We start from the raw sequence: 18,036 nt of genomic DNA on the forward strand, positions 1-18,036 counted from the left end.
TTGATTCAATGTTAAACTGATGTATACTTTCTCCTCTTTTTCTATAACTCTTCCAGCTTTATTAAATCATTGTTCTGTGGATGAACTAAAACTTGGATAAGCCTTCACTAAATGCACTCAGTAGTATTTGAAGTTGTCCTCATAATGTTACAGTGAAGTTCTTAAAGGGCTGGAGAGAGTTTAATAAGTTATTACCAGTTTATACTTTGCAGTGTTATAAACTCTGTATGGTATTCTGGCTTCATTCATTCATTTTCCAAACCGCCTAATCCAATTCAGGGTCGCAGGGAAGCTGGAACCAATCCCAGCTGGCTCTTTGGGTGAAAGGCAGGGTACACCCTGGACAGCTCACCAGTCCATCACAGGGCTATTCTGGCTTCCTCCCAGTCTAAAAGCATGCACATCAGGTCAGCTGGGGAATCTAAACTGGCCATAGAGCTGAGTGTGCAGGAATGGTTGTTTGGGTCTGAGTTTGCCCTGTGAAGGATGGTCGGACTGTCAAGTTTGTACCCAGAATGGGAGACTTTACAACTAAAACAATTCAGTTTAACAGGGTAGCTGGAGTCCATCCCAGCTGCTTAAAGCAGGTGAAAATGTCTGAAATAATGTTTTCTAATATTTTTTACAGATTCATTGATTTTCTTAACCACATGTTCCAATAAAGGGTTGCAGGGAAGCTGGAGCCTTTCCCAGCAATCCCAGAGAGAGGCAGGGTACACCGTGGACAGGTCGCCAGGCCATTAGAGATTTCTTACAGATATTATTGTAATGTATTAAAAGCCTGCTTTAAATAAACATTTCTCCCATCCAGGTTTCGTTTTATTTTTTAAAGTAAGAAATATGAAAATGACCAATCACACCATTGTTTAAAACCCTTCACCTGCTAAACAAGTTGTTTAAGAAGACAACATGGCAACATGGATTGTTCAGTTTGTAAATGGAGACAGCACAAATCACTCATTCAGAAGCTTTCAATTTCAAGAAAAATGTTTATTTTTTAGTTTCAGCTACTAAGCATGGGAAGCCTGATTGCGTTTTTATACACAAGATGAGAGAAAACAGTGAAAGTAAAAGACCTTTACTGATCATTTCAGTGAAGGCAGCATGGACTCATCTCATGTAAAAATCACTGCAGCGTCACCTGCAAAGGTGAACAGCACCACCTGGTGGATGTATTCATACTGCAACTCAAATCTGAAACAACCAACAATCCTTTGCACAGATTACACAACACAAGCCATGTTCAACCCTTTTCCTCTAAAACAGCTGATTTCCATACTGATAAACACAAAAAGGAGAGAAATAATGGATTTCTATTATACTGATCAAATCCAAAGAGCTCAGACATCTTCTATTGTCCCTACAGAAAGCAGGCATCAGGTAGAGTTCCTGTAGAAGGACAGCATGTCGTCCAGACTCTGAGTAGCAGCTGCAGACTGTTCCTGAGTTTGGCTTTGACTTGCAGGTGGTGGTGGTGGTGGTGGATACTGGGCTGGATACTGGGGTGGGTATTGGTATGGGTACTGGTATGGGTACTGTGGTGGAAATGGAGGAAGGACATGAGGTGCACCTGCAAAGTGGGGGAGCAGGGCAGGAGGAAATGGAGGGTAAAAAGGAGGAGGGGGGTAGTGGGGATTAAACGGGGGAGCAGAAAGTGGCGAGGTCTGTGCAGGCGGAGGCTGGGAAGGTGCTGAGGCTACTGGAGGATTCTGTTCAGCTGTAAGAGGTGAAGAAACTGTTGGAGGCTGAGGTTGTGGTTCAGCTTTGCTCTCAGAGATTCCTCCTGAAACTTTTGTCTCCTGAAACAGCATGTTGGACTTCTTTTTCTGGTCCACAGAGTTCCCTATTTTTGGTCTCCTTTTATCAGTAAAGTAAGCAGAAGGAGGAGCGAATTCTGAGTCTCGTTCATCACGGCGGCGGGATTTCCACTCACTGAACATGAATTCTGGAAGAGATCAGACAGGAAGTGGTGAAAAATCATAAGAAAAAATCAGAAACCAGTCATGGGACTTCATTTGGAGCCGTCTAAGAGTGAACATATGGAATTCATTGGATGTTTCACAGTTGCTGTAGATTTCCGCATCACATTCTTCATTCAGAGTAGAAATACTGACTGCAATACTTCAAGTTAAATTAATACTGCATGAAATGTACAAACATTTTTTGCTTCTGTATTAACAGCATCTTCTCATCAATGCTTATGAGCAGCCAGATTTTTCTAGATTGTTTTCAATCCCACCAAAAACAAATCCGACTTCTTTAAGCATCTTTTCTCTGTTTAAAATTCAAAATAATCATTTTCCAATGCACACATCATTGCTGGATACACCATTACTAAAACTGTTAACTATGAGGAAATGTAGATCATATGAGCAACAGTTCCTTATCCTAGTCCCTTGAAAAGGAAACAGGAACAGAGTAACAGTGAAGCTCAGGATTTATGGAGAAGGTATGTCACAGAAGAATTATCACATAAATTTTGATGAAGTAGAAAACTGCTGACATTGCAGCATGTTCTGTGATCTGGTGTTTTTAACAACTTTGGGCAGTTCAATATGTTTCGTGAAGTCGCTTGCAGCTAAAAGAGGGATCAGAACCCCTAAACTACAGAGAAAGGGAAATGTAAGCATTACAGAAATACTTGGTGTTGGCCTCATAGAGCAACACAGAATTTCAAGGGTTACTGAATATTACTGATCTCAGAGCAGACGGATGAGGGGGAAAAAAAAGCATTGCAAAAGTTAATCCAAATCATGCTACAGTATGTACCTGCAAACACATAAAAGGATTTGAGACTTGTTTGGCAGGAAAAGTACATTTCTCAGATAAAATAATCAATTTAAGTAAAAGAAGATTATTAACTGTATATTTTTGACATGAAACAGCGAGTTATCAGGCTCAACTTCAAGCTTTAAACAAGAAACAACCAAAGTGAAACAAGAGTCTGCCAGCAGTATGTTGAAAGGAGGATCAGTGTGTAAAGGAGGTTTTTTTTCCCTTTCCACCGTCGCCTCGTACAGCTCAGGATGGGGGATTGGATCCAACTCAAGATTCAATGTAATGTGTTGGTTTCCCTTAACTAGGCTCTTTATTATGAATTGGCTCAGATCAATGTGCCTGTAAAATGCCCTGAAATGACACATGCTGGGAAATGGTGCCATATAAATGAAGCTGAATTGAATTTTTTTTAAAAGCGACTCTTAAATAACAATGCATGTTCAAGAGTCATTAGAAGAGACAGGGATGTGTCCTCTATATACAACTTAATAAAGTCAATACAACAACATAATCGATTAATATGAATTAATATTAAGTCAACGGAAAACTTGATGAAATAATATTAATTCTATTCAATGCAGACTTATAGATAATGAGGCTTACCTTTGCCTCTGTCCCATTCTCTGACATGAGGGACTCCTGGTTTGGTGTCCCGTCTCTCCTGAATTTCCACTTCTACCCGCTTCAAAATGCTGACCTCTGGAGGTTCATCAGGCACGGGGAAGGGCCCCGTTGGTTCAGCTTCCTCCTCCTCCTCCTCATTTTTCTCTCCTGACACAAAAATTCAAACAGTCCAGTTACTAACAAGCTTGTAAATCCCTGAACTGCAGCAGAACCACACATTTATCACAAGCACATTTCTTTTATAGCAGAAACAGACTCAACGGTTTAACGGTTTAAATCCCAACCTTGATTGTCTGCCTCTTGTTCCTCTTCTTCAGTGCCATCCAGTTTTGCCTTCTTCATCTTCCTCTGCCTCACCTTGGCTAACCGAGCCAGGAGGATGGCCTGCCTCTTCTCCTTCAGTCGTTCCCTCTTACTGCGCTGATCTGTTGTCTGAATGATGTAGAAAAAAAAAAAAAAACATTTCCAACTTGCTCAGATTTTTTAAAAAAAAATCACATTTACTTGTTAAGAAAGAAATCTTTCATGGACTTTGTCGGTCAAATGAAATAATTTTTTTTATCTTAAAATGTAAAATAAACATACTATGATAGTAAATTATTCTATAATAATTTAATCTTGATGCTGTTTTTTTGTCTTATCTTCATTTCAGCCATTTGGGTAAGCATTCTGGAAGAGATCAGACTTATGTGTTATGGGTTTGACATCCTGATCCGGCATTTAGTCGTCCATTTCCATTTAATAATAAGCAACTTGCCTGGTCTCTGAGCATGTCCAGAGTTTCTCTCTGCTTCCTGCGTTGCTCTGCATCCTGAGAAAAAGCATAGTAGCCCACCCCAAGATCTCGAGCCTCTGGCAAAGAGATGAAAAACAAAACAAAAGAAATAAAGTTTTTAACTTTATTCCCTCGTATTTGCCAAAAATTAGTAATCAATGTTCAAATGTGTGCAGAAAAGTTTTGATACGATGCCAACCTTGTGCCCGAATATCCTCATAATGGACTGGTCCGACAGGCCTCTTCATAGCCTCCTCTTCCTCCATCTCCCACTCTTGTCTCTGCAGCTCTCGCCGCATGTCCTCAGAGAGTAACGTCTTGTCAGATGACACCATTCTACAAAAAAAAAAAAAAAAAAACAAGTTTGAAAGAAGAATTGGAATTTTTTTTTTCTTTTGAAAGAACATGCCAAACACATCTTTTAAAGCTAGACAATATGCCCAGGCTTCAAATGTCTCTCCCTGTAAATGTTCATCTAGATTATTAATTTCTGAAAACTGAAATGAATACAAAAAAAATTACCACAACAATTTTTTAAAAAAAGCTGCCAAATACTTTATCTATGCCAGAACTTTCACTCATCAAAGTGCTACATTTAATTTTCATACTTTGTAGTTCATATTTGCATCTCTTCCTTCCAGCATCCCACAAACCCAAGTCCATCACTAAGATACACTGCTGGTTCACATTATTCCCAACAAGCTGCGAATCAAACCTAAATTATATAATTCACTCAGATAATTACCTTCTTCCTTTAATATCCTGGTCCAGTTTCTGAAAATCTGGCAGGTCTTTCTTCATGCATCTTCGAGATCGTCCCAAAGCATCCACAAAGTCCACCCTTTGACAAAAAAGGCAATAAAATGTTGACAGTATTTTGACAATAGTTATGAATAGAAATGCAATTTTCAAAGGGTTATAAATGTAGTGCAAAGTTTCTAGGGTTCATCTGAGTTTATTTTATTGAGTTGCATATAAATAAAGATGCAATTTGTAATTCTCTAGCTACCAGCCACTGCTACAGCAGATGTATTTGGCAGCAAATGAGTTAAACAACACAGTAACTAAAGTTTATGTTTTTTAATGAAACTTTACCACTCTTCATCTGGGTTCTGAGGAGGGGGGATAGGTGACGAGAGGTCTCCTTCCTCATCCTCCTTTTCCATCTCCTTCTTTGCTTGTGTTTCTCTTTTTTTGTCAATAATCTTCTGGGTAAAATCAACAAGGTACAATCCCTCTGTTTCTTCATCTGATGAAGTACAAAACAGGTTTAGCACAAATAAAGCAACTACACTCTGTAAATAGCAGGCAGACCACCAACCTGGAAAGTCTCCTTTTGACATCTGATCATAGAGTCTGGCCTTCTCCTCCAGCTTGCGCCTGTTGCGAGAAGAGAAATTATAGATCATATGTTGTATTTACTTCTGTGTGAAGATATAAAAACCTCCTTTAGACTCACTTTGTTGTGTCGAGGGTGATCTGCTCCTCTGCAAGTTGCTCCGCATCTTTTGCAGCTCTTGCTGAAACACCTGCGTTTGGTTTACTCCAGATATTAGGTTTCTACGGGAGTAAACAAAGAGAAGAGGGTTGAAGGGTCTTCTGTGTGTCATAAGAAGTAAACACATATTCTGTGTGTAACAGGAATGATATGCATTTGTATAAATACTGTAACCCTTAACAGTACCTTGACTGTGGATTTCGATTTGAGTCCAGCATCGAAATTTTCTTGGCCGAGTTTCTCTCGTTTGAACTGCTCCTGTTTTCTGTACAGTTCAGCTTTGAGGTCTACTAGCTGTAAGAAATAACACATTAATATAATATAGGTTCTGACTTTCCACATTGTCCATACAAACCAATATAAATCCGTCTTAGCTTCAGCTTAGCTCTAGTTAGCTCGTTTTTTTAACTAAACATTGCCCATCCTCATGTAATAAGATACCTCACATAACTACAGCATTTCTTATCAAATAACTCACAGATGACGCTGCCACGTTCAGTGGTTTCTTCTTTTTATCCATAATTAGTTTTCCCCTCCACAAAATAATCTGAAGGTTGCTATCGCGTTAGCATTCTTCTTCGTGGTTAGTTTAACTGGCATGATGCTACAACAGCGCCGTCTACTGGCACAACTCGGCTCTGCACTACAGTCTGAAATGAAAGGGAATGTTGTGTTTTTGCTTTTCTTATTTCAGCTTTATATTAAATTAATAACTGGATTCAATAAGGAGAAAGGTTTGTAGGAAGTTATATAAAAATGGCTTAAGATTATATCCACGAAAGCCTATGAAGATAGAATATGTGTATTCACAATCAAGAGTTAGACATGAACAAAAGCAAATATTGACACAATATGAACTAAAAGATCAAGAACGGTTTATCTATTCATTTATATTATATTCTCAAATGCACATTCCGTCTTTGTAAGTGTGGTCAAACTTAATGGACTTTCAGTTCGGGACATAAACATATCTAGCTTTGTAAGTCCATTTTCCATCATTATCAAATAACACTCAGTGTAGGATACTTAAAGTATGCTGTGTAAGATACACGTTTAGTTCTATTAGCATTGAAAAGCAAACCAATCGATGTACACTAATATATACAGTATATCTATTTATTTTCAAAATATCGCAATGCTTTTTAAGGGCTCAAACTTACTGATTTTAAAGTACTGTTTAGGACCACAAAAACATTTATAATATACACCATTAGCCAGTGGTGTAAAGAATGAAATACTTTGGTCTAATCATAGGTCACAATTGCAAATTTGTGACTACTTTAAACAGACTCTTTTGTTGCATTTTATTTCAGACAAATCAGAAGAACAATACAAGATTAAGCTAATGCATTATGTTGCCATTAAGCTTGTGTTCTCCTTGAATGAGGGCAGCTAGGAATTCAATACATGTTTTGTTTATTACTATCAAAGAGTCCAGTTATGCAATGTTGCGAATTACGCCAGTAATAGGTAAAATGTATACATTCATAGGTCACAATGTATACATTCAACCTATTACTGGGGTCATTTGCAACATTGCATATTTGCATCTCAGCAATATTGTAACCCGTAGTCAGTAGATTAGATACAATTGACCAGCATGATGTCACATTACAGCATGGAAATGTCCCCCATTTATCAGTTTAAACTAATAGGCCTCTGCTTCCAAGATGAGTGCCTGCTGCTATCAAATTGAACGTTTTTGTTTTGTCTTTTTTAACCAATATGAATCCTGATAGATAATGGAAGTTATTTAAAGATACAAAGAAAGAGTTTCCTAAATAAAAGAGGTTATTTTAAAGGTAGAGCGACTTGGGTATCATATGAGAGCATCTGATTAGATGTTAAGGTTTCCATCAGTGTGCAGTTTTAATCCCACCATGTTTTTAAAAACATCCCCAACACTCCCCAAACTGGGGAAGTAGGAAGCAGCGGGAGGGTGTTGGGGAGGGGTTGTTGGGGGGATGGTCTACGGACGTGTCCTTGTCCTTGGGGATCCCGCCCCTGGTATCGTGGTGGTGCCGGCCCGCGATGGTTTTGCTCTGGGCAGGTGGGGCCCGCTGGGTCTTGGCCGGGGCTCTGCCGGGGGGTACGGGTGGTCCTGGGGCCTGTGGGCTGCCGGCTCTCTGTGCGGCCCGCGCTTCGGCACCCGTCGCCCGGTGCTACCCGGTGCCCCTGCCGGAGGCTCTCTCTGCTTTGCCTGCCTGGGCTTTGTGCGCGGTGGGCTTGCTGGGCCCTGGGGGCCTTGGGTTCCTCCCCTACGCCTCGGGTCGTGGTCGTGCTCCCCTACAAGCACTCAGCTGATCTTTGATTGCATGATAACAGGTTGAACACTCACGTGCACGCCCACAAAGCGCTCATCTTCTCATCTGCTTCCTACTAAATGTTGCTGATGACTCTCTGTAGGTATGTTTGATAATGGTTGGTATTGTAATTATTTTATTAATTCATTTACTGTTTTTTACTTTTATTTTTCTTTTTTTTTGTCTGTTTTTGAATACTGTCACTATCCTACTTATGTCTTGTTGTATTTTTTCAGTACTTTAAATTGTTTTGCAAATACTGTAACTTTAGCAGCTTAGACACGCCTTTCTTTTCTCTCTCTTTTTCTCCTTTCATTTCCTCTTCCCCTGCCAGGTCCAGCTCGGCCATATCAAGACTGACAATGATTGCAAAATGAAATAAGGAAAATAATAATAAATAAATAAAATAACATAATTATAATAAAAATATTCAGATTATCAAGGGCAGCTATATGCATGAGATGTCGCCCTTGACAGAGCAAATCTGTCTGGCAAAAATATGGCACACAGATTGCTGTTCGGTATGCTGAGATGCTGGACAGGACAGGTTTTTAATAAAAAAAAAAAAGAAAAAAGTTTTTATCTTGTGGTGCTGCCAGTTGACCACTGCAGGCTTCCTTCACAAAACCCTGAGGTAGGTTCACTTTTTAGATTCCTTTCCTAGAATACATTCTATAATTTTTGTAAGTGTGACCATTAAAGGACCAATATGAATCCAACACCCTTAAATGTATAGTATCTGAATGGGCTCTTTGAGTATTTCTGTTGATCTTTTGGATTCATTTTGCTTTCACATTTTTTACCTGTTATATCTTTAAAGTGGGTTGTATGGTGGTGTGGTGATTAGCACTTTGACCTCACAATAAGAAGGTCACTGGTTCAATCCTCAAATGGTTAATTAGTTACTCTAAATTGCCCACGTGAGTGGTTGTTTGTATTAGCCCTGCGATAGACTGGCAACCTGTCCAGGTGTACCCTGCCTTTTACCCAAAAGACTGCTGGGATAGGCTCCAGATTACCTGCAACCCTTCATTGGACTGAGCAATTTCAGAAAATGAATGGATGAATCTTTAAATTAATTAATTGCGGCTATTTAATCTAAACCTCAGAGTGCATTTTTTAAGACAAGACTTTAAATTTCTAATGTGAAGCTTACATTTTTCCAAACATGCGATCTGATCTATCAGTTTTTATTCAAAGGAGAAGGGAAAGAGTTGGCCACCAAGCCACAGACGAGCCCAGTCAATCCAAGGAGGGAAGCTGCTTCACGGCGAGTGTGAAATATATACTTAATTAAAAAGAAACAGCCCAAAACCAGTCTTTCATCTTTCTGTCCTGAGAAGGAAAGTTCCTTTGTCTTTACTATAAGAGAAAATTACTTTAAGCCGTAGTTTGGTACTGAAAAGGGTGATTTGATGTGTGCTGGCAGCTCAGAAACAGGTTGTCACTCTGTAATGTTCAACAAATAAAGAAATAAATGAAAAACATCAAAATCATTGTCAAATTAAATTTTTTTCCCTCATTGTTTCACAGACATCATTGGACAGATTTTAATTTAGTCATTTCAATGCCTCCCAGTTTCAGCTCCGGTACATAAATACTGTTTATTATTGTCTCAACTTTGCCTGTAAATATGCTGGTCTCTTTTATTTAAAAGGTTTAATGTATTCTGCAGCTCAATATTTATCCACATGATTACCCAGACTGTAGCATAAGACAGTTTCAGACCAGAGAAACCACCGCTGTCCTCATATGAAACTGCTATTGCTAGCCAGGAAAATAAGGTACAAATTCAACCTTACAGATCAAAACAAACCAATAATCTCTTTTGTTCTCTACGCAGGATTTTAAAAATGATGAAACTGGTGGTTAAGTTATCACTGCACAGTCTTGTTTCGGTGCAGAAAGTGGTGCAACATACAAATCTATTTAATATGAGCATTAATGGAGAGATCCTATGTTTACAAAAATAAATGAATGTTTGCTTACATGTACAAAATTGTAATTAAATGTTTCATTCATCAAGTCATGCCGTTTTTTTTATTCATTTTGGACTTAAAACACCCGAAAAATAGAGTGAGATTTGACCTTTAGACTCATATTTTGCCTCAATCTCACACATTTAGTCATATTACTGCCTGAAGCTTCTTGGATTTAACTTCTTACGATTTTGTCAATTTGAATTATAATAAATAATCGAAACTTTAAGAGCCAGCCGTTCACGTCCTGAATGTATTCCATGTTTGAGTAAACAGAGTAAAGGCTGGACTTTTTCCTGATTTTCAGCTACAATTAGAGCTAAATACTGTTTCCTGTGAACACAAAATTGCCAATAAAACATGACTGCAAAACACTGTCTAAAACTCAGTAACTAAGACAACAGTGTGAAGCACAAACTGCGTTGATGCCCATGTCGGTTCTGTGATCCACTATAAAAACCTTGAACATAGTGTGCTCTGACCTACATTCATTAAATGCTTGAAAACAAGGTTTTAAAAAGGGGCCTGATAAGATGGAAAATGTATGCATTTCCCATATTCCATCAAACGTGATGTACAACAGACAAACCTGCCCATAAACCATTACTCTACCATGCAGATGACAAATTCTAGTATCTAGAACATGCTAGGTTATTCTGTCAAAAAAATAAGACTCTTAGCTAGACTGTGTCAAATGAAAAAGATGTTATAGATGAAGGCTAATGGAGAAGCCTCACTGCTGCTTTCTCTCTGCAAGGAAGAATCTACCTTGATGAAGTGCTTTGAAAAACTCTGCTTTACATTTGCTTCTTCCATCAACCATTGTGTTCACATTTAGGAATCATATAAGACACATACATTAAGAGTAATGAAAAAGGATTAAAGTACTTTAATGTCTTCACTGCATCAAACCAAACTAGACTGCATAGCAGGTGGACCAACAAAACATCTAGACAATAAAACATAAAGGCATCACAGAACCAAATCAAACTTAAAATAGTCATTAATTAATCTGCGTGAACAATGCCCCCAAAACAACAGGAATTAACTGTACCTCCATCAGGTTGTACTTCTGTAACTTTTCTTTTCAAGATCAATTTGTTAGCTTGTCAGGCTGTTTAAAGTCAGACAGCTCCTCCATCTTCCACTTCTCTATGGGGGATTTTTTCATCTAAACTTAAATCTGCAGAAAATGTCAGTCTCAAAAACCACCTTTGTGCCAGTTTTTTTTTTTTTTTTAATACTTCCATCTCTCCAGATCATATACCATAAAGCTGAGTGGTGTTGTTCCGGATGGTGTCAAGGACAGTGGTCACATCCTCCCCCTTCAGCCAGCTCAGCTCCTGCAGAGTGTGGATGCCCATTCCAGGATGTGAAAACTGGCAGACATGTTTCCTGACCTGTTAGAGTGCAAGTCACAAATATGCCAACAATGTAAACATCTTGTTTTGAAGAGTGCTTTAAGTACTGCATTCATACAAAAGTCCATCTGTTGTACCATGACGATCCATTACTATTATGATGTCTTGTAATGAAAGGTGCCATCATTCGTAGTCTCAGTTCTAAACCTGTTCAAATGCTGTCTAAACAGCTCACACTAAGCTCGCAATGCGCAGAGAGATAAAAGCACAACACTCAGGGTCAGCATTTAGAGCTCAGATTATCTAAAAGCGGCTTCTTGTGTTTATTTCTGTGGCAGCCGCAGTTCTACTCTTTTTTTCCTCTGGGTCCCAGTTTAATAATGCATCTTATATGATCAGTTGCCTGAAAAGCAACAACAGTGACATTAACAGCATCTTCTGAAAATGATTTTACCACCAAAGGGGAGGAATAATATCAAAAATGTAAAATAAGTAATTATGGAAAAACATACAAAAACTAACCAGTCAAAGTGCAGCAATTCTCCTGCCAGCTATTTACGCTTTAATTTAGGAACATAAAGAGTCACCAAGCTTTCAAACTGAAGGATATGCAAAAACTAAAGCAGCAAATTTTTAAGATATCTTTAAAAAAGATATGTGTATTTGTCCTTATTACTGAAACAATCATTGTTCAGCAACTATAATAAACATGTTATAAACTAGGGGTGACAAATCAAATTTTAAAAAAAATCCCATATCAGGATTTTTTGCTTTACAATTTTTTGTTAAAAAAAATCATATTCTAAAAATAAATCAAAAAAATAATCTATGATCAAATTTCTGTCATTTTTATTGTTTTTTATAGGCCTTTTTAATTGTCTTCTTGGGCATTATAGCAGCAGAATGATAGTCTGGCAACTGTGTTGTTCTTTTCTGATTAAAATTAAGAAAAATTACCAGCAAAAAAAAAAGTTTTGTTCATTTTTTCTTTATGTTTTTAGTCTATCAAAAATCAGCAATATTGAAGAATTGTAAGAATCACAATTTAAATCAAATCGGTACCCAATAAATCAGAATTGAATCAAATCGTGACACAAGCATATCATCACAGCCCTACTATGAACTGATGGCTCAAACGGTAACTCTAACAGAGCCAAAGCCAGTATTGGTCTTTGTGTTGCAGTTTTAAGATTCCTGAGGCTCAACTCAAACATACTTGTCTTGGAAGGAAATATGGTGCATCCGTCTCCAACAAAATGCGGTCAAGTGGAATCTGACGGACTGCATCTCTGGCTTCAGTGGCCCTGGAGTAAGTGATCAGAGCTGTGAAGCCCACATACAAGTTAGGAAACTCTGTCAGGAAGGGCTCAATCACTGGATAACTGTTAGTGAAACAGTGCCTGCAAAACATAAAGAAAAACAACAAAAGGAAAAATTCCCTGGTTAAATGCACACATAGCTTTGCAGACGCACTGAGCAGCTCCTTCGACTTTTACATCTGAAGATTCCCCAGATGCTGGACAGCAGTTTCAGTTTCAATGTATGTACACGGCCCAAGCAGAAAGGGCAGCAAAAAGATCCCACAAGGTTAGATACAAGCGGTAGTCAACAATAAAGTATGTCAACAGAAACACCCACATATTCAAAAAGTACATTTGTGGAAAATATCACAACAATGTTGCTACCACACACACCTGTGAATCTTGTATTCTCGAGGGACACATTTCTTCATGATTGCCAGCAGGTCATCATCTGCATCCCTACAGTGGATCACCAGAGGCTTCTGCATGGCCACAGCCAAGCGCAGCTGACGCTCAAACACCTTCACAGACCACACAAACACAAAGCAGAAGCACAGAAAGACCACATTATTTCTATTATTAACTATTGTACTCGACAATCAATTACAGAGCATTTCATGATAAAGATCAGTAAAGTTTCAAATGAAGACTATCTGGATGTACAGGTGTGCTTATATGTATTCATACCCTTTCATTAAAGAAAAGGCTGAATTGACAACAGTCACTCAAATAACTGAAGACTTAAAAAAGGAACAATAACTAAAAATTTGCAAAAATAGAATTTAGTAATATAAGACACTGTTTTTTTATTATTATTTATTGAGTAGAATAAAGAAAAAAGAAATTGGTCCTGGACAAATTAGAGCATTTTTCTGTTGAACAGTGGGACAAAATACCTGTCAACAGGTGCAGAAGTCTGACTGAGAGGAACAGAAAACACCTGACTGTAGCAGAAACATTAAAGGATTGTTCAACAAAATATTAGTTTATCAGTGATGTAATATGTAATAAATTATCTTATTTGTTTGCTTTTTTAAAAAAAAATATTTCTATTGAACCAGAACTAGAAAATAATGTAATGATTTTCATAAATTTTTCATTTATTAATATTTTTGTCAATTTCAGCTTATTTTACAGGAAGCCATTTTTTTCCTTCTTTAATCAAAATGTATGAATAAATATGAGCACAGCTGTAAAGCTTTATTGATCAAAGTGTGTCTGAATCAAACCTTACTTTTTTCTGCAATGCAGTATCAGTGGAGTTTTTGTGGGAATAGTCCAGCCCCATCTCACCAAACGCCACAGCTTTCGGATGCCTCATTGCCATCAGTATATTGTGCTCCTGAATAGTTGAGTAGTTTTTGGCAAAATGAGGGTGGCAGCCAAATGCCCCCCACACCATGTCTTCAGCCAGCAAACCTTCCCACAAGGCTTCTTTCACCATGATGCCCGGGTTACAGAAGTCTGTAATGCAGCCACGAAACTCCGGACTAAAGCTGCTCCTGTAAATTTGCCGAAAACGGCCGAATGTTCCTCTGAAGCCGAGTTTGCCATACAGCATATCAAGATGGCAGTGTGTGTCTATGAAACCAGCCTGACTGTCCCAGGAATAACTGGTCCACAAAGGTTCATCCCCCAAAGACAATCTTCTTGGAGCAAAGGAATGGGGGGAGTTGTGTATTAATGAGAAACCATCACTCTGCCTGCGTTGAGCTGAAGACTTTGAGGAAATGTTTGATACGCCTCTATCTGAGTATAGTGGCAGAGCGTAGGGATCCAAAAAATCATCCTGTGAGGTTGAGTGATACTTCTGAGTCTCAGCACTGAATAAGTTTGAAGGGTCCATGTTTGGCGGGTGAGGCTGCTTGAATGAGACATATACGGTCCTCTGTGATGGTGGGGAAGGCATCCCAGTGTCCTCAACCGCTGCTTGTGTGACCCCAGTGGCTTCATCAGTGGACAGAAAGGGGACAGAGGCATCCTGGAGGCTAGGTGAAGGAGTCTGTTGCGGGTTGTTCTGCTGAGTCGTGACAAAAGGGAAATACGACGGAATCTCCTCCAGCGAAGGGATGGACGAGTCACAGTCTTCTGGTTCATCTTTCTCTCTCAACAACCAGTCCTGAAAAAATAAAAACATTTTATCCCTTTACTTTGTACTTCTCACAAGCTTGATAACAACTGATTTGCTTACATTTTAAAATAATTTCCTGTTCTTTTCCTTAAGACTAAAGCTGCCTTCAAATTCCAATGAATAAAAGAAAGTTTGTTAAAATGAGCCAAATTTAATTATGGATAGTTAAAAACAAGATTTTAATTGATTGATTGATTGATTGATTGATTGGACTTACCCTGTGATCTGTTTTTGGCTCTGTGACATAACTTTGAGATTCTAAATCCTCGAACACTCGAAGGGGAGAGCTCCGATCCTCTTTAGAAGCGTCAATGTCCTCGGACTTGTCGGTACTTCTGCTAGAGAAGAAGTTACCAGCCAACCTCTCAGAGTTGACAGACCCTGGACTGAGTGCTTCGGTCTTTGCAGAGGAAGATACAAGGGGCAAAAGCCCACTCTCAGTGTCAGCTATGTGGATTTTAGACGTGCTGAGCTTTGTTGTGCTGCTGATAGCTGCAATTAATGCCATCCTACAGATCGCTTTCGATCCCTCCTCAGGTGTCCTCTCTTTCTTTTTCAAAATGAAAGAATGAGATGGAGTTGAGTGTGTTTGCTGACTCTTTGGAGATTCCTGCTGCTTAGGTGATTTATCCATTTCTGTGTGCTGTATGCAACACAGATAAATCAGTATTTCTTTACCAGACACAAACAAGTGTTTATATTTCACATCAAGTTGAAATATCAAATTAATTAGAAACACATTTGATGAACATGTGAAGATAGTCACACACAAATAAGCTAAAAATTTACCTTTAAAATCTGAAACATCTCAGAATTTTTCCGAGAAAGCTTCCTCAGCTTGGCTCTGCTTGAAGAGGACACACTTTCACAGAGCCCCTCAGCCTTTCTCTTGGGAGTGTCCAGACTTAGTGCTCTAAAGTCCTCAGATCCTGGAGAAGCACTGAAAGGCAAAGTACTTGAGTCTTCATTTTCTGCTTTATTCCGGCGATAAGGTGTGCCTGATCCTTTGTGTCTTCCCTGAGGATGCGTGGGTGAGGCGACGGTACGTAGCCACTTAAATGTCACCTTTTTTCTGTCGCTGTCCATGTCTGATATCTCAAGCCAATACTCAACTAAAAAAAAAAAAAAAGTGAGCTGATCAGACAAGCAGCAGTCCTGTAAGTAACAAGGGAATTTATAAAGCAGCAAAATTGCAGTATATTCAATGTTCCACCAACAACAGGTTACATCCTTGCCTCATGATCACATTATTAAATGTAAGCATGTTTTGTGAATATACTTTAACATTTTTTGTAAAAGTTAAATGTGACCTGATTGGTGAATGTGTGATTTTCATAGTACAAGTTCAATATAAAACTTACCTGACTTGTATAACTTTATTGTTAATACTTTGACTTTATTTTATTATATTATATATACAAATTAAATACACACTATATATATATATATATATATATATATATATATATATATATATATATATATACACTCACACATATATCTATATGTATATAAAGACACATACATATATACATACCCACATATTATATATATATATATATATATATATATATATATATATATATATATATATGTGTGTGTGTGTGTGTGTGTGTGTGTGTGTGTGTGTGTGTAAATGTATAATCTAATGAACTACAAAGCTTATGTTCGAAAAATTTTTATTTGTAGATCCCAAACAGAAATTTATGATCTTATGAAGTAACACAAAAGAACTGCTTTTATCTTTTTTAAAGCGTTGTTTAAACCATGTGATAAAATATAACCTTAATCATTCATTTTTATCACACTGACTTCAGGTATAACATGTCTTTTACATGACTAAAGTTAAGAACAATAACATCTAAACAGATTATTTGAGTCACTTAATACGATCTAAACTACTTCACTTAAACCGGTCTAAACTACTACTACTGAATAAACTAACTTCAACCAACTTTTAAATCGTGTTTAGCACGACTTACAAGGACACGTGTCAATATCCGTGTACCAAATGTTTGCTAAATGACGGCTAAAAACTTGACATTGATTGACAAGGAACACATACCGTTTTGTTCTTTGGATTTAGAAGCGACGTGAAGTTAAATTTAAAAAAAAAAATTAAAAGTCTGACCTTTCGATGTCAAAAAAAGCGCCTAAACTGCAGTTTTGGTGATAAAAGATTAGTCCGTTGGTTATGACGTCCGCTTTGCGCTAATTACTGCTAGCTAACCTGTTTCCACGACTTGATTCAAACGGCAAACAATAATCAGTTCGCCCGTCTTTCTTCAGTATGGAAACTTTATTTTCAGAAACAGCGTTACTGAATAAGTCATAAATACCAAAAATAAAAAACGTTTTATCACTATTTTGACTTTTAAAAATAAAAAAATAATCGTTTTTGCTAGTTTTTGGTTTTTTTGTTTTTTTTTAATGATTTGAATGCAACCACGCTGGATCTCGCGAGAGCAGTTGTAACGCAGTCTATGGTAAATAATCACCCTAACTTATATTATTCATTTTATCATCTTTAATTGCTTAAAATAAAAATAAAAGGATTTAATTACATCCACATGAATCCTTGTTTTGGAAAAGATAAATGCATTCCTTTCCAAAAAATTCCAGCACGGTCTTTACTCCCTATGCTCCCTTCCCAGATATCTAAAGTTGTTTAAAAAAAAAAAAAGAAAGAAAAGATGATTTGGTCTAATATTATGACAGGTTGCTGACATCAAATTCAAAATGATCCATGGAACAGTAAAAGGTCTCAGTTTAAATATCTGATATCTTGTTTATGTTCTCTTGGGAAAAGCCTACATGAGATTTGCAAATCACTGTATTGGTCTTCATTTTTATTTTACACTGTACCAAATCTTTCTGAGTTAGGGATTTATGCTAAGAGCAAACTTATGTACATAATTCCTACTTTTATTTGCCTTGTTTTTTTAGCACCTTGTGCTGTTTGTGGTACATAGTGCTTTTATTGGAGTGCATGACAACAACACTGTCCCATGGCCAAAGGTAAAAAGATGTAATCCGTTCAAAGTAACAGATTAAACAATTATGAAATCTGTTCTTTTTTTTTTTTTATTGCTGTAGTGGGAAAAATAACTACAGAGAAATTTAATCTCATCACTTTCTTAAATTAAGACTTTTTGTGTTTTCTAAAAAAGAAGGGATGTGGGGTTTTACAGCAAATGCTCAATGCTCAGAACAAAAGGTTTAAGAGAAAGCTATGCAAAAGGGAGGACAAAGGACATTTACTTATGCAACAGAATTTACTTAACAT

General features: G+C 37.6%; 2 protein-coding genes across 2 annotated transcripts; both read right to left on the reverse strand.

Annotated features, from left to right (window-relative positions):
* Positions 1–1,029: 1,029 nt before the first annotated feature.
* ccdc174 (coiled-coil domain containing 174) lies at positions 1,030–6,256 on the reverse strand. Its single transcript, XM_079241704.1, has 11 exons — positions 6,154–6,256; positions 5,862–5,969; positions 5,637–5,737; positions 5,499–5,557; positions 5,273–5,426; positions 4,923–5,018; positions 4,377–4,513; positions 4,160–4,254; positions 3,687–3,834; positions 3,382–3,549; positions 1,030–1,945 (listed from the first exon to the last, which is right to left on the reverse strand). Exons 1-11 carry the CDS (start codon positions 6,193–6,195, stop codon positions 1,377–1,379), a joined length of 1,677 nt encoding a protein of 558 aa, XP_079097830.1. The 5' UTR covers positions 6,196–6,256; the 3' UTR covers positions 1,030–1,376.
* A 4,960-nt stretch (positions 6,257–11,216) lies between these two features.
* tatdn2 (TatD DNase domain containing 2) lies at positions 11,217–15,836 on the reverse strand (the record flags this gene model as incomplete). Its single annotated transcript, XM_079242124.1, has 6 exons — positions 11,217–11,357; positions 12,535–12,718; positions 13,013–13,140; positions 13,854–14,738; positions 14,968–15,393; positions 15,540–15,836. 6 exons carry the CDS (start codon positions 15,834–15,836, stop codon positions 11,217–11,219), a joined length of 2,061 nt encoding a protein of 686 aa, XP_079098250.1.
* Positions 15,837–18,036: the final 2,200 nt, after the last annotated feature.

Source organism: Telmatherina bonti (genome assembly GCF_933228915.1).
Source record: "Telmatherina bonti genome assembly, chromosome: 6".
In the NCBI taxonomy this organism is placed as follows: Eukaryota; Metazoa; Chordata; class Actinopteri; order Atheriniformes; family Telmatherinidae; genus Telmatherina; species Telmatherina bonti.

What these genes read in the sequence shown, in the direction of transcription:
- ccdc174 (XM_079241704.1), bottom strand. Translation starts at nt 6,195, where the DNA reads ATGGATAAAAAGAAGAAACCACTGAACGTGGCAGCGTCATCT. An exon ending in TGAACGTGGCAGCGTCATCT is followed by an intron (nt 5,970 to 6,153) that starts GTGAGTTATTTG and finishes TATTTCTTACAG; the next exon opens with CTAGTAGACCTCAAAGCTGA. An exon ending in AATCGAAATCCACAGTCAAG is followed by an intron (nt 5,738 to 5,861) that starts GTACTGTTAAGG and finishes TTACTCCCGTAG; the next exon opens with AAACCTAATATCTGGAGTAA.